The sequence below is a fragment of the Dendrobates tinctorius genome, unplaced genomic scaffold (assembly GCF_039654945.1).
Source record: "Dendrobates tinctorius isolate UK_male_01 unplaced genomic scaffold, ASM3965494v1 ptg000086l, whole genome shotgun sequence".
Lineage (NCBI taxonomy): Eukaryota > Metazoa > Chordata > Amphibia > Anura > Dendrobatidae > Dendrobates > Dendrobates tinctorius.
The window spans coordinates 33,392,381-33,405,773 of record NW_027361754.1 but is presented as its reverse complement, the minus strand read 5'-3'; the positions used below and the strand labels follow the sequence as shown (position 1 = coordinate 33,405,773).

At 46.1% G+C, this 13,393-nt stretch overlaps 1 protein-coding gene across 2 annotated transcripts in view; it reads right to left on the bottom strand.

Moving 5' to 3' along the window:
• The window catches only part of USP28 (ubiquitin specific peptidase 28), a 98,917-nt gene that overhangs the window by 25,735 nt on the left and 59,789 nt on the right, over positions 1-13,393 (bottom strand). For both annotated transcript variants that reach the window (XR_012234052.1, XM_073585295.1), the window contains exons 16-18: positions 11,246-11,474; positions 10,118-10,297; positions 9,680-9,816 (exon numbers count right to left, since the gene is read on the bottom strand). Coding sequence is in view for 1 of the 2 variants with exons in the window: in XM_073585295.1 (XP_073441396.1) it covers positions 9,680-9,816; positions 10,118-10,297; positions 11,246-11,474 (546 nt within the window). In the remaining variant the exon portion in view is untranslated. The remainder of the gene's footprint in view (positions 1-9,679; positions 9,817-10,117; positions 10,298-11,245; positions 11,475-13,393) is intronic.

Sequence of the window (13,393 nt, the reverse complement as noted above, 5' to 3'; positions counted from 1 at the left end):
CCGTGTTTCGACAACGCTCGCAGTTACACGGTTGTGTCCGCTGCACTGTTCCACGCCCCCGCCGTACATCATTCCGGCTCAGTCTGCTGTTATCCGTGGTGTCGTCAGAGTAGGAGCCCCCTACGTGGACTCTGGGACCTGGCGCTCAAGGCTGTTCGACAGTTCCAGTAGGCCCTCCTCCTCCCCTGCTGCGACTGCGGAGTAAAGAAGACTGTCTGGGTTGCGGGGCAAATGTGGCTCTTGCACCTTCTGCCGAGAAGACATTACTCCGGTAGAGGACCCAAGACAGGAAGACAGATGAGATGTCCCCGGACTCCTGTCTTTTGGCTCTTGAACTTGCATCTTTGTGGGGTTTTTTTTGGGCTTCTCGGCAGTGCTTTTGGCTTATGTCACTACTACATTGTGGTATCCGGGCTACAGTAATGTCAGCTGTTGCCCAGTACAGCCACTGGCACTTTTACCTTCTGCTGCTTATCTGGGTTCCAGTAACGTCAGCTGGTTCTCAGTAGAGTCAATGGTTTAGGTCCCTCCTTTGTGGTATCCAAGTTCCAGTAACATCTGCTGGTCCTTGGTAGTGCATTCTGGCACAGGTTACCTCCTGCTTAGTTATCGGCCTCCGGTAACGTCAGCTGGTAACCGTTAGTTCCATTGGCTCTTATGCTGATTTCTGCTGCCTATACGGGTTCCAGACTCACCAGCTGGTTCTCTCAAGTTCCTGTGCCTGATACTTCTGCGTATTTCCTCTGGGTTTGGGACATTCTGCGACCAGCCAATAGCAGGATAACCATAGACAGAGGTTTAGGAAGCAGTAGGAGCAGATGTACATGAACCAAAAGCTGATCATCAATATGCAGAATTACTTAGTAATATAATCAGCAGAAGACTAAGCATGGTTTAAAAGGAGTGTATCCATTCCTCCACGTGGTGTTCATGGAAACTCCCTGCAAAGCAAGGTGAGCTGAACGCGAACACATGTCAGTCAAAGGGCATATTGACACCACCACCGGCAGTTTTAATTTAATAATGTAAAATCACTAACCCTAACCATCTCTAACCCCTACCCCTTACCCTAACTCTTACCCTACTAACCATAAACCCTAACCCCACCTCAACTAATCCTAACCCAAAGAAAAAACACTGCTGTTAAGAGGTTTTCCTGCTACAGCTTTCGCTCTATGCATTTTTCTAGCAATTGTTTTGCTCCTCTGCCTCTGCAAACTCCTTCCCCATTATCCTGAGGTGTTTCCCCTCCATTTTATCTATTATATAGCACTGTAGTGGTCATTTTGTAATTCCGATTTTTTTCTCCCATTGAATTGCATTGATATCGGAAACTCCGATATCCGATATTTTTTCAATATCGGAAACCGGAATTCCGATACGATATCGGGCAATATCACTCATCCCTAGCTGCTGCAACAAAACCCGGTAAGGGGGGGAGATAGCGCAGTCTAGATCCCAGTCCCTGCAAAATGAGGCTGTGTGTATCCCATGACATGTTAATCCCATGCATCCTTTGCAGGGAAGTTACCTAGCATTGTTGCCCATGGGTGCTGCAGGTCCGATAACCTCCATGGTGGGATTTTGATCCCAGGACCCCATGCAGCCAAAGTAATGCCCAATCTGAGAAACTCCATCCGGAAATAGCAGACGCTGACAAACTTATGTAGAGGTTGGAGATCCAGTATGGGTCTTATGGCACTTCAAACAGATTCGAGTAGAACCCCTTGAGCCCTTTGTTTACTGGGACTGGAACAATGATTCTGTCTTAACGCAGTGAATCTATGGTGCCCAAAAACAGATTTGCTGTTGACTCCGAAAAGGATGCCTAAGCCTTACTGTGGAAGAAATTTGCTCTTTCCTCCCGTAGCATCAGAGACCAGCTTCACTCTAAATAAACAGTCACTCTGGTAAGGAAGAGATGTCAGACTTTTCTATTCACTGAGCCATAATGTAGCTCTGATCGTGATGGCATTTGCCGCTGATTGGATGCAGCTAGCTGCAACCAAAGAGGTGTTCAGGAGACTATGGCTTCAGCTACCCCTGCCGTGGGAAACTATGGAGTGTTGAACCCAAGGCCTCAGAAGAAGCAAGCCAGATTCTCTGACGGTCCGTGAGTTGATGATCCATCCGGCCAGGACAGAAGCGTTATGGGTGCTGGACAAAATAGTGGCAGGTCTACAGCAGGAGAGTTAGCCCAATCTTTCCACAAATCAGCTGACGGGGGTACCTCGCCTCAAGAGGCTTCTGACCTGTGAGGTGTTTATTAGGTTGCTCTGTGCTGGTTGAGTATAACCCGAACATCCGGGTGAATGGTAAACGCTGTATGAGGGCGATTAGTCCTGAAAGACACTGCAAGTTTGGGACAGACCCGGAGTCCTCCTTCAGAGTCTGGTTGATGGCCTTGATAAGCAAATCCCCCATTTTCTGGAACTCTGGCAAGTCTAGATTTAAGGAAACAAAACGATTCATACCTCAGTCCTGTTTGCTGCAAATCTCTGGTGAGTGAGAGCGAGAGAGCTCACAGACACGAAGGCACATGATTGCTTGTGTAATGTACAGGCGTCTAGAGAAGGATCCATAGTACATTTCTAAAATACTTGCGGCCCGCTAGCAGATGGCTCCTGTGTAGGGGAGGATCCGTCTACATCGGTCCTGTGAACGCTCCAATCCACAGAGGGATTCAATCTCTTTGGCCAGAGAAGCCATGGATTGCTACAGTGGCTAAACACACTCAGTGGGACCAAGTACTCTCTGGGATCAGTGGCGGCGGAGGGCTCCTGAGCACATTTGGGGGTCGCAGGCTTTGCGGTATGAAGACTGAAATAGTCTTAGACTTTTTGGACTGGGACATGGAAATAAACTGCCACTGTAATATGGAACTGCAAAATCATGGAAGTGTTCCAGTTTTAGTATATGCACTACTGAAGCGAGTGCAGTACCCCTATATGTGTCTTTAATAGGGATTGCCAGCAGACCAGGTAATACTGCAGGATACTGCAGTGGGGGAGGGAGCAACACCTCCTTACCTGGATCCTGTGTCCCTGTTGGATTAGCACCATCTTCAGCACTGAATACCGCCGGGTCCAATTGAGCAGCCGCTTCCGGATGTCAGCTTGTGTCTGGAAGCGGCAGGAGAAAGAAAATGCCGCGTCCCCCCAAGGAGGCACCTAGGCTTTTTCCTGGTGGTCGAGGTGGACTGCTTAACAAGTGCCCCCTATGCTCGACCAAGCTCCAGTCAGGACATACAAAGAGCTTATGTCAGGACTGTATTTCAGGACTCCTAAGACAAGAACAGTCCTCTCCTGGACAATATGAGGTCCGTAATACGAGAGGAGGTGCAGTCCACGGTCGCAGCACTGGTACCAACAGAGTCCCCGCACCCAAAGAGACCCAAATGGGAGCTAGAACAGAGCTCGGAGGAAGGAGAGGTGTCAGACTACTCTGATCCTAACTCCGGCGAAGGTTCCTCGGCAGCGCACCCGGAAGAAAGGAAGAGATACCTTTTTTCTGTGGAAGATACGGACACGCTCCTACAGGCAGTCCGAGATACAATGAAAGTAGAGGATTCTACGGAACCACGGACAACCCAAGATGAGATGTTCGGAGGGCTGAGAGCCCGTAGAAATACTGTATTCCCGGTTAATATGCACATAACGGCAATGATCTTAGATGAGTGGGAAGAATCAGGAAAGAAACTAATAGTCCCAAAGGACTTTAGGTACAGTCTTCTCTTTGATCCAGAAGAGACAAGTGTGGGAGACGGTTCCGAAGATAGACATACGGGTAGCCAGGGTGTCAAAGAAGACGGCCATTCCTTTTGAGGATTCATCCGGCCTAAAGGATCCGATGGACAAGAGATCAGAGGACCTCCTCAAGAAAGCCTGGGAAGCATCAGCAGCCATTATGAAGGCTAACATTGCGGCCACCTCGGTAGCCTGATCAATGACCTTATGGGTGGGGGAGCTAGAGGATCGGATTAGAGACAGAACCCCCAGAGAAGAGATCTTAAAATCACTTTCTCTGAGAATGGCTACTGACTTCACGGCGACCGCCTCGGCGGAATCAGTCTGGTTCGCCGCAAGAAACAATGCCTTAGCTAATTCAGCAAGGCGGGCGCTGTGGCTGAGGTTCTGATCGGGAGACACTCAGTCAAAGAACAAACTTTGTTCCATACCCTTCTCCGAGCTCCAGGTTTTCGGGCACGTACTAGATGAGCTGCTCGAGAAAGCTTCCGACAAGGGCTTTCCGGAGGAGAGGCCTAAACAAACGCCTATTTTTCGGAGGACCCGCTCCCATCCCAGACAAGATTATAGGGGGAAAAGGGAAGACCGGTAGGTGGAGCTACCCGAAAGGAGGCAGAGGCAGAAGTTCTCCTCAGGAGCAGAAGGCAAGACCTACCAGAGAATGACGCCAGGAAGATAGGAGGGAGACTCCATTACTTCCAAAATATCTGGAAGATTACTACCCAGAACAAGTGGGTTCGGAATACGGACGCAGAGGGTTACAAAATAGAGTTCACCGAGCGAGCGCCCAGAAGATACTGCGTAACCCAGACCCAGTCTCAGGTGACCCACCAGAGACTATTAAAGGACATACGGGACCTGATAGAGATAGAAGCCATAACCCAAGTTCCCCATGCCCAGAGGTTTCAGGGTCACTACTCAACTCTATTCTCCATAAAAAAACCAGGTGGAGAATACCGGACTATAATAAATCTAAAACCATTAAATCAGTGGCTGACCTACAAAAGATTCAAGTTGGAATCTCTAAAAGCAGCTAAACCATTAATAAAAAAGGACTCAGTCATGTGCACCCTAGATTTAAAGAGTGCCCACTATCATGTGCCCATCCACAGATCTCACCAAAAATTCCTCAGGTCTGCCATAAAAGAGCACGGGTGAATACATTACCAGTTTCGTTGCTTGCCGTTCAGACTCGCTTCAGCGCCCCGGATCTTTACAAAGCTCATGGCGGAAATCATGGCCCATCTAAGGGAAAGAAATACCCTTATCATACCGTATTTGGACGACCTGCTACTAGTGGCGGACTCTCAACAAATGGAGCAGGACCTTACATCCACCATATCGGTCCTACTTAGCCTAGGGTGGGTAATAAATTGGAAGAAGTCCAGCCTAAGACCAGAAATACAGAAGAGGTCATACTAAACTCAGGGCAAGAATGTTCCTTCCTTCCTCCGCACAAACAGCAGGCAATCTCGCAGGAGGTCCGGTGGGTCCAGAGATGCAATTACATCTCCATAAGGAAAGCCATGAGACTCCTGGGTCTCATGACTTCATGCATCTCCAGTGTACAGTGAAGCCAGTTCCACTCAAGAATACTGCAGAGAGTTCTTAGCGAGCTGGGACAGCAGGGAAACATCGCTAGACAAGAACATGTCACTTTCCGAGGAAGGAAAACAGTCCCTTTCCTGGTGGACAGACAATCTCGGGAAAGGGAGATCTTGGAGACTGTTGCCATGCACAAAGCATCACTACCGACGCCCGTCTCAGAGGCTGGGGGGCTCACTTGGAAGGTCGATACCTCCAGGGGACATGGAGCCTATTAGTATGTGACCGGTTCTCGAACTACTGGGAGCTCAGGGCAGTCTGGGAGTCGCTAAGAGCATGTCAAGAAGAACTGAGGGGTCAGGATATTCTCGGACAACTCGACTACAGTTGCCTTCCTTCAACATCAAGGAGGCCCCAGATACCGTCACCTTCAGGACCTAGAACACGAGATCTTTTATTGGCAGAATAGCCTCAGTTACGGCAGTCCATCTGAAAGGATCCAAAAATCAGGTTGCCGACTTCCTGAGCAGAGAAAAGATCCAGTCGTCAGAGTGGTCACTAAGCGAAGAGGTCTTCACAGAGCTATGCCAACATTGGGGGACACCAGAGGTCGACTTATTTGCCACAAGGAAGAACGCAAAAACAAAGAGGTTCTTTTCTGTCAACCCGTCAGACAACCCAATAGGTGTAGACGCGTTATCCCAAGAATGGAACTCGCTTACAGCTTCCTGCCACTCCCTCTTATACCAAGGGTCCCAAGAAAGATCCAGTAAAGCAGAGCATCAGTAATATTGATTGTTCCTTACTGGCCCAGGAGAAGCTGGTTCTCCTTACTGTTAACCCAGGGTCCCTTAGTTCATCAGAAACCCGAGATGCTACAGCTATCGGCCTGGATTCTGAGGCGGAGATCCTAAAGTCAAAGGGACTCTAACTCAGTTATAGCTACTATGCAGAATAGTAGGAAGCCGGTAACTTCAGCTATATATCGAAAGATCTGGAAGAAATTCTGTTCAGTGTGTGAGGCCAGTATCAGTCATTCAGGGTCCGGAGATCCCGCAGATCCTGGACTTTCTCCAGGTGGGCTTTGATAAAGGGCTAAAGCCTAGTACGCTCAAAGTGCAGGTGGCGGCCTTAAGCTCATACCTTGACTTCCCCCTAGCCAAGCATCCATGGGTAGTGAGGTTCATAAAAGCCACTCAGCGGATGAGACCTACAATCCGTAGCTTGATACCACCTTGGGATCTTAGCTTGGTCCTAAACGAGCTACACAAAGACCTGTATGAACCCCTAGAACAGGCCCCCTTGAGATCAATGACATTTAAAGCCTTATTTTTAGTGGCTATAACTACGGCCAGATGCATAGGGGAGATTCAGGCCCTCTCTATAGAGCATCCATGTCTGAAGATCCAGGAAGACTGCATCATCTTAAAATTAAATCCAGCCTTTCTTCCTAAAGTAGTTACTGACTTCCACCGGAGCCAGGAGATTATACTACCATCCTTCTGCCAAAATTACAACAACGGGAAGGAACGCTCTCTCCACCTCTTGGACGTTAAAAGAGCCGTCCTCCAATACATGGACGTTAGAAAAGGTTGGAGAGTAGACTCTAACCTCTTCATCCAGATAGCAGGCAAAAACAAAGGGAAGAAGGCATCAAAGGCTACCCTGGCTAGATTGTTAAAGTCAACTATCAGTGCAGCATGTGTGTCAGCAGGAGAGACTCCAGCAGAAAACCTTAGGGCCCATTCTCCAAGAGCAGTTTCGGCCTCATGGGCAGAAAGTGCGGGAGCATCTATGGACCAGATATGCAAGGCCGCAACCTAGTCTAAATTTAATACCTTTTGCAGACATTACAAATTGAATGTTATGGCAAATCCTCAGACAGTATTTGGGAGGAAAGTCCTCCAAGCTGTAATCCCGCCCTAGTTGTAGTAATTTGATAATTCTCCTGGTGGTGCTGTCAGGAGGGACGTCCTAGAAAGTAGGAATTAGTCCTACCGGTAATAGTATTTCCAGGAGCCCATCATGACAGCACCCCTTATATACCCTCCCTTGGATTTCCTATCTGATATGTGAGGTAACATGTATGGTAGGAAGTTCAATAAAATTGTGTTGTATCAATCCTGGTGTGGTACTTAGAAAATCACTGAAGCAGTTGGTGGGGAGGGGCTATTTAACCTCTGTGTTCCTGTCCCTATCAAGGATAAGAAGGACAACCTCCTGGTGGTGCTGTCATGATGGATGCCTGGAAATACTATTACCGGTAGGACTAATTCCTACTTTTTTGTATTCGCTTAGTGTCAGCCTCCTAGTGGCAGCAGCGTAACACCCATGGTCTGTGTCCCCCAATGAGGCGAAGGAGAAAGTCTTCGAGAAACATGTTCGTTCCGACCCACAACGAGACGTGTTATGTTCTCTGAAGTGTCATTACCAGTTACAGAACGGACATGCGCTGAGCATTGTAGCTACAAAGCTGGCCCTACAGCTCTACCTCCTCGTTATATCCATCAGCGTCAGCTCTAACCAGTATCTTTCCCACTGTGGGAATCTCCACTTCAGAGATTTGGGAGCTGGGCTGCGGCTCCTTCTCCCCAGTCTGATCACAGAGCGTGGGTTCAGGCTCACTGGCCTCCTCTGGCTCAGGATTTGATGGCTAGGAAAGCGGCACAACAAAAAAAAAAAAATAAGAAAGGACAGGTAGGATAAGGGTTAAGAAGACGATTGCATAAAAGACAAGAGAAAAGACAACAGAAGTTAAGATCTATCCTGTATGACAACTTGCCGACAGCTGGCTGATCTCTGAAATGTGCATGCACAGCGCCCCCATTCTCACGAGTCCTCCAGCATTCCCCCAGTGATCAGCAAAGAGATAGATTGGATATAATCTGGGCTTTTTTTGGGTTTCAGTAGACGTTTCACAGCATTTTGCCTTTACAGGCCTTGTTTTACTGAACTTCTCTCAGCTGATTTATGATCACATCAAAGTCAAATGTGAAGGCAAATCATGGTGAAAACCGACAGATTCCAAGTTAACTCGTTCAGCAGCCAGCAACATAGCGCAACACAGGCTGCAGAAGGCAAATTGTACAAGACATTTCATGAAACCAAATAGGAAAAGTTTAGCTTAACATACATGCAAAAAAAAAAAAAAAAACGGATAACTACTCTATCCCCGTGTAAAGGCTACAACCATTTTTGCTTTTTCATTTAAGTTTATTTCCCAAGCCTAGCACTAACTATAGACCAATCTAAGGCAAGGACAAGGTCTTCCAAGCAGGACAGTCAAGGCCATATGACTGGTACCACCAGATCTATGAGGTCTGTGTGTGCCCAGTCATCTGCTAACCAAGAATTACATTACCAGAACTACAAACTTTGCCTAGTAAATTGGCTTAATTTATTAATTAAACTTGTGGGGGGGAAAAAAATAAATAAATAAAAAAGCGTCAAGTTGGGTACCTGATCTGCATCATTGTGAACACATAGTGGCCTTTTAACTACAAACCTACTAAAATGTATGGAATGGACACAAGAGGCTGCGTAACGAGTTTTTTTTTCCTCATCTTCAGACTCAGTTGTCACTGATAACCAAGGACTATGGAGCACATCCGATGCTAAAGAAAAACAAGCACATATGTTGGCCTTGTCTTGCAGTCTGTCCCTACAGAGCGCACCAAACTGTAATTACCAACTCTTAACTTCCTTATCCAGAGAAGGTGATAAATGCTTGATCCCTGGGGTGAACACGAGGCTGGTGGTCCTAAAGCCCATTTGCAGTATAGATGTGAAGATTGACATGCTCACCATGGCTCCATGCACTAAGGACAGAGTCTCAATGGGATTCATCAATTAGACCCAAGCAATCATTTAGATTCATATTAAAAGGGGTTATCCTAGATATGGACTTTCTTCCAAGGTGTCAAGACCTTACAGGCAGGTAGATACCAACTACCTGCCTGTTATGCCCTGTGTGGACCTCCCCAGGCTCAGGCGGCAATTGTCTAGCTTCCGTTGACCTCAAGACAGAGCAGCTCTTCCACTAGCATTGACACGGACAAACCAGTCCAGATGTCCAGAGGACAGAGCAGAAGAGGAGACGTAGCTGCCCAGTTGACGTGACCAGAAACACAGCCGGTATGTGAATATGAACCAACTGAGAAGGCAGCGCGATAGGCCTCGTCACAACTGAGTGGCTGCTTTATGTTCAAGCAGATGCTCCATGCATAGTCTATGGAACTCGCTCTCAGAATGAAAGAGCCCATTACACACAATGAATACCACAATCTCAGCACTGCCCAGTGTCATGATGCAGAAGCAGGTAGTGCAGGACACCCCCAATAAAATATACACCAAACTACCCAAAGACAGGAGATCAAAGGTTTCTTTACCTCTTCTAGTGCCGCTTCTACTCCATTTTTCTTATAGCAGTCGGCAGTTTTTTTAATGGCAAGTGCAGTCTGATCTCTGGCGTTTATGGCCGATGACGCCAAGGCCCTGCTATACTCCTCATCCACCTGCGGCGAGCCTGCAAGGTTAGGAGTAAAAGACTTTATACTGGTAATTCATCCCCCCCCTCCCTGAGTTCAGACTGGTCTTGAGCCCCCATATTAGTGAAGTACTGCAGCCCCTTAACAGTTCTTCCCAGGAACCCTCAGTGCCCCTTTCAAGTAAATTGGGAGAGCCACTACTTTCTACATGATCAGTGGCCACTGCAGGAAAAACTTACAATAAAGGGGGCCATGTGTTTTAAAAAACCACATGCTACTGCAGTGATTTAAGAATTAAATATTCAGCAAAGCTGCCATTATACTTTGGAGAGGATTTACCATCGGACAGGGTGCCCTCTTCACAAGTGAGTGACTGCTCGATTTGTGGGATCTTGCAGGAATGAGCCTCTTCCCATTCTGCCACCTCCTGGTCAAACCTTTGGTTCTCTTCTCTAATCCAGCCAGAAAAGCCTCCAGGAAGACTGCGTATTTTATCTTCCAGTTGTCCAGTTTCAAGGTCTAAAGTATAAAAAAAAATTTGAGCTGTGATAAGGAGGCTGTGGTGACATGCACTGAAAGTGATTCGCTCTTCACAAGGTACATGTGGTATATGGGCGACTTTGGTTTAGAATATACACTCCCCTTGAGAAAGCGCATCCGCGAAACACGTGTCGGGGTGTTTAATGGTGTTGCAGATAGGTGGCTTACAGCGATATGGGCAAGATGTACTCATCTTTTTTTCATTATGGCAGATTTTTGATTACATTTGGATTGTTAGCACTAATCTGGAGATTTAAGTCTGCTCATGAATTTTTGATTATGAATGTTTTGATTGTGATTATCTAATACTCGCAGACAGATTCATTTCTGCTCCATTATTTATATGGACTTTATCTCCTTGTCTATACCTCACATGCTTCATGGCTATTCCTGATTCATGTACTTTTTAATGTAAATATTGTTGAATAAAAGCAATCAATTTTTTTTATTCTTTTGTGAGCAGTGTTATTTGGATAATTTATTATCCACAGTGTGTGGGTATATATATGGTTAAGTAGAATTACAACCTTCCTGGAAGTTAAGCTGCCTAGTCACATGGAGATGGCTGGACCCTTCAATGCTGCAGGATTGCGGAGCTATGTATTCTGTAATGTGGGGTCCCCCTTCCTACATAGAAATCAGCACGTTTCTGGAAGAGCAGAAAGGACTAGGAACAAGCAAACCAAGACAGCATAGGGTGTGTTCACATGAATATTATTTCTGGCAATTTTATGCATCCTGCATTTTTTTATCCTCTGCAGACTATGGATTTTCTCAATTTCTGAGTCAGTATCTGGAGACTAGATATGATTTCTTCCATATTAAAAAAAAAAAAAAAATAATAGGTCTGTTTCTGCCTCTCCCACTTCCCTCTTTAGAATCTTTCATATACAGTGGTAATCTAATCTCTCAGTGATGGCTACTTACCCTCAATGAGATAAGGTAGCTTATTATTTATGTACATGAGGCAGTAAGCGCTGGCATTTCTCACACCTCCATAGGAGTCCCTCTTGAGCTCCTCCCAAGTGGCTTCTGTAACAGATACATCATTGCACTTTAACCAGCACAGCCTGGTATGGCTGTATATATATGCCCAGTAATGCCCGGCGTTGGCCTGGCCTTCATGAACCAGCACTGCATGAAGCCTGTATGGAACCTAACCAAAAAAAAAAAAGAAGAAAAAAAAAAAAAAAAAAAAGTTATCACAGCAATAATTTAAAGGGGTTAGCCAGGAATATTAAACTTTACTTTGTACCCTAAAACCAACAGGTGCCAATCTGTCTGTACTGAAATCATGGACAGCTCCAGCAGACCGGCTTGCTCTTCTGCTCTGTTGACATCATGCTGACAGTTGGCTCCCCACTGACTAACTGCAGGGAGCTGGCTGTCAAGCCCCATCAGAGCAGCCCAGAAGAGCAGCTTTGTTGACCTGGAGCAGATGAATCACCAGCATAAGTGGTCAGTGACTGTTTTGAGCCAGCGCTGGGTACAACAGGAAGTTAGTTAGCAATCACTTGCCTTTACTTTGGGCCCAAATATTAAATCCTGGATAACCTCTGAAGAAATTAAAAATAAAACCCTAATTACATCTGTATATAGTGGCTATGAATAGGGCACAAATAGGCCCTCAAACTTCACACGAGATTTGCATCTGGCTGTCGGCCAGATGACTGCAGCAGGAGCCTCCCCCCTCTGCCCTGTCTAATAAAGGAAACCAAGAACGTCAGATGGGACAGTCTGTAGGAGTGCCAGCTATGCGTGTGTATTGGCATCCAGATGGTGATCTGATGCTGCTCCAGCTGGATGCCTCAAAAGAGGAACAATTATAGTAAAGTTGCTGAAAGACCCAGTCTGCAGGGCGCAAAGGACAGGATTCTACAGAATAGATCCGTCTTCCTCAGGTGGCATTAACTAATAATGATAATGCCACCTGAGGAAGATGGATCTATTCAGTTGAAGAGCGTTGGACTTTTAAATTCCAGTTTCTTTAATAAATGAAGAATTTTTTGCATCAATAGAATCCTGTCCTTTGCGCCCTGCAGTCTAGGTCTTTCAGCAAAGGAAACCAACAGGGTTTCTCTCAGCCACTCATGGGGGGTGACACAGGACCATGGGTTTTATGCTGCTGCCACTAGGAGGCCGACACTATATAAGACAAAGATTAGCTCCTCCCCTGCAGTATAAACCACAAAACGCTCCATAACAAAGCAGTAGGGAAAAAAAAAAAACCTGAAATAAATACTTTACAAAATGTTACCCCAATGAGTATTCCAAATCTAGATGAGCGATGTAAATTGACCTATATTAAAGGATTATGTAATTTTTTTATCTAAGGGAGGGTTCACTGCTGGAGGTGTGCAAAACCAAATGTGAACTTTTACAGGATGGTAACAAACAAACTCTTCAGGCATTTTTTTTTCTGGGTTAATTTCCTCCTTATACAGTGCCTACAAGTAGTATTCAACCCCCTGCAGATTTAGCAGGTTTGATAAGATACAAATAAGTTAGAGCCTTCAAACTTCACACAAGAGCAGGATTTATTAACAGATGCATAAATCTTACAAACCAAAAAGTTATGTTGCTCAGTTAAATTTTAAGAAATTTTAAACATACAAGTGTGGGTCAATTATTATTCAACCCCTAGGTTTAATATTTTGTGGAATAACCCTTGTTTGCAATTACAGCTAATAATCGTCTTTTATAAGACCTGATCAGGCCGGCACAGGTCTCTGGAGTTATCTTGGCCCACTCCTCCATGCAGATCTTCTCCAAGTTATCTAGGTTCTTTGGGTGTCTCATGTGGACTTTAATCTTGAGCTCCTTCCACAAGTTTTCAATTGGGTTAAGGTCAGGAGACTGACTAGGCCACTCCAACACCTTGATTTTTTTGCCTCTTGAACCAGGCCTTGGTTTTCTTGGCTGTGTGCTTTGGGTCGTTGTCTTGTTGGAAGATGAAATGACGACCCATCTTAAGATCCTTGATGGAGGAGCGGAGGTTCTTGGCCAAAATCTCCAGGTAGGCCGTGCTATCCATCTTCCCATGGATGCGGACCAGATGGCCAGGCCCCTTGGCTG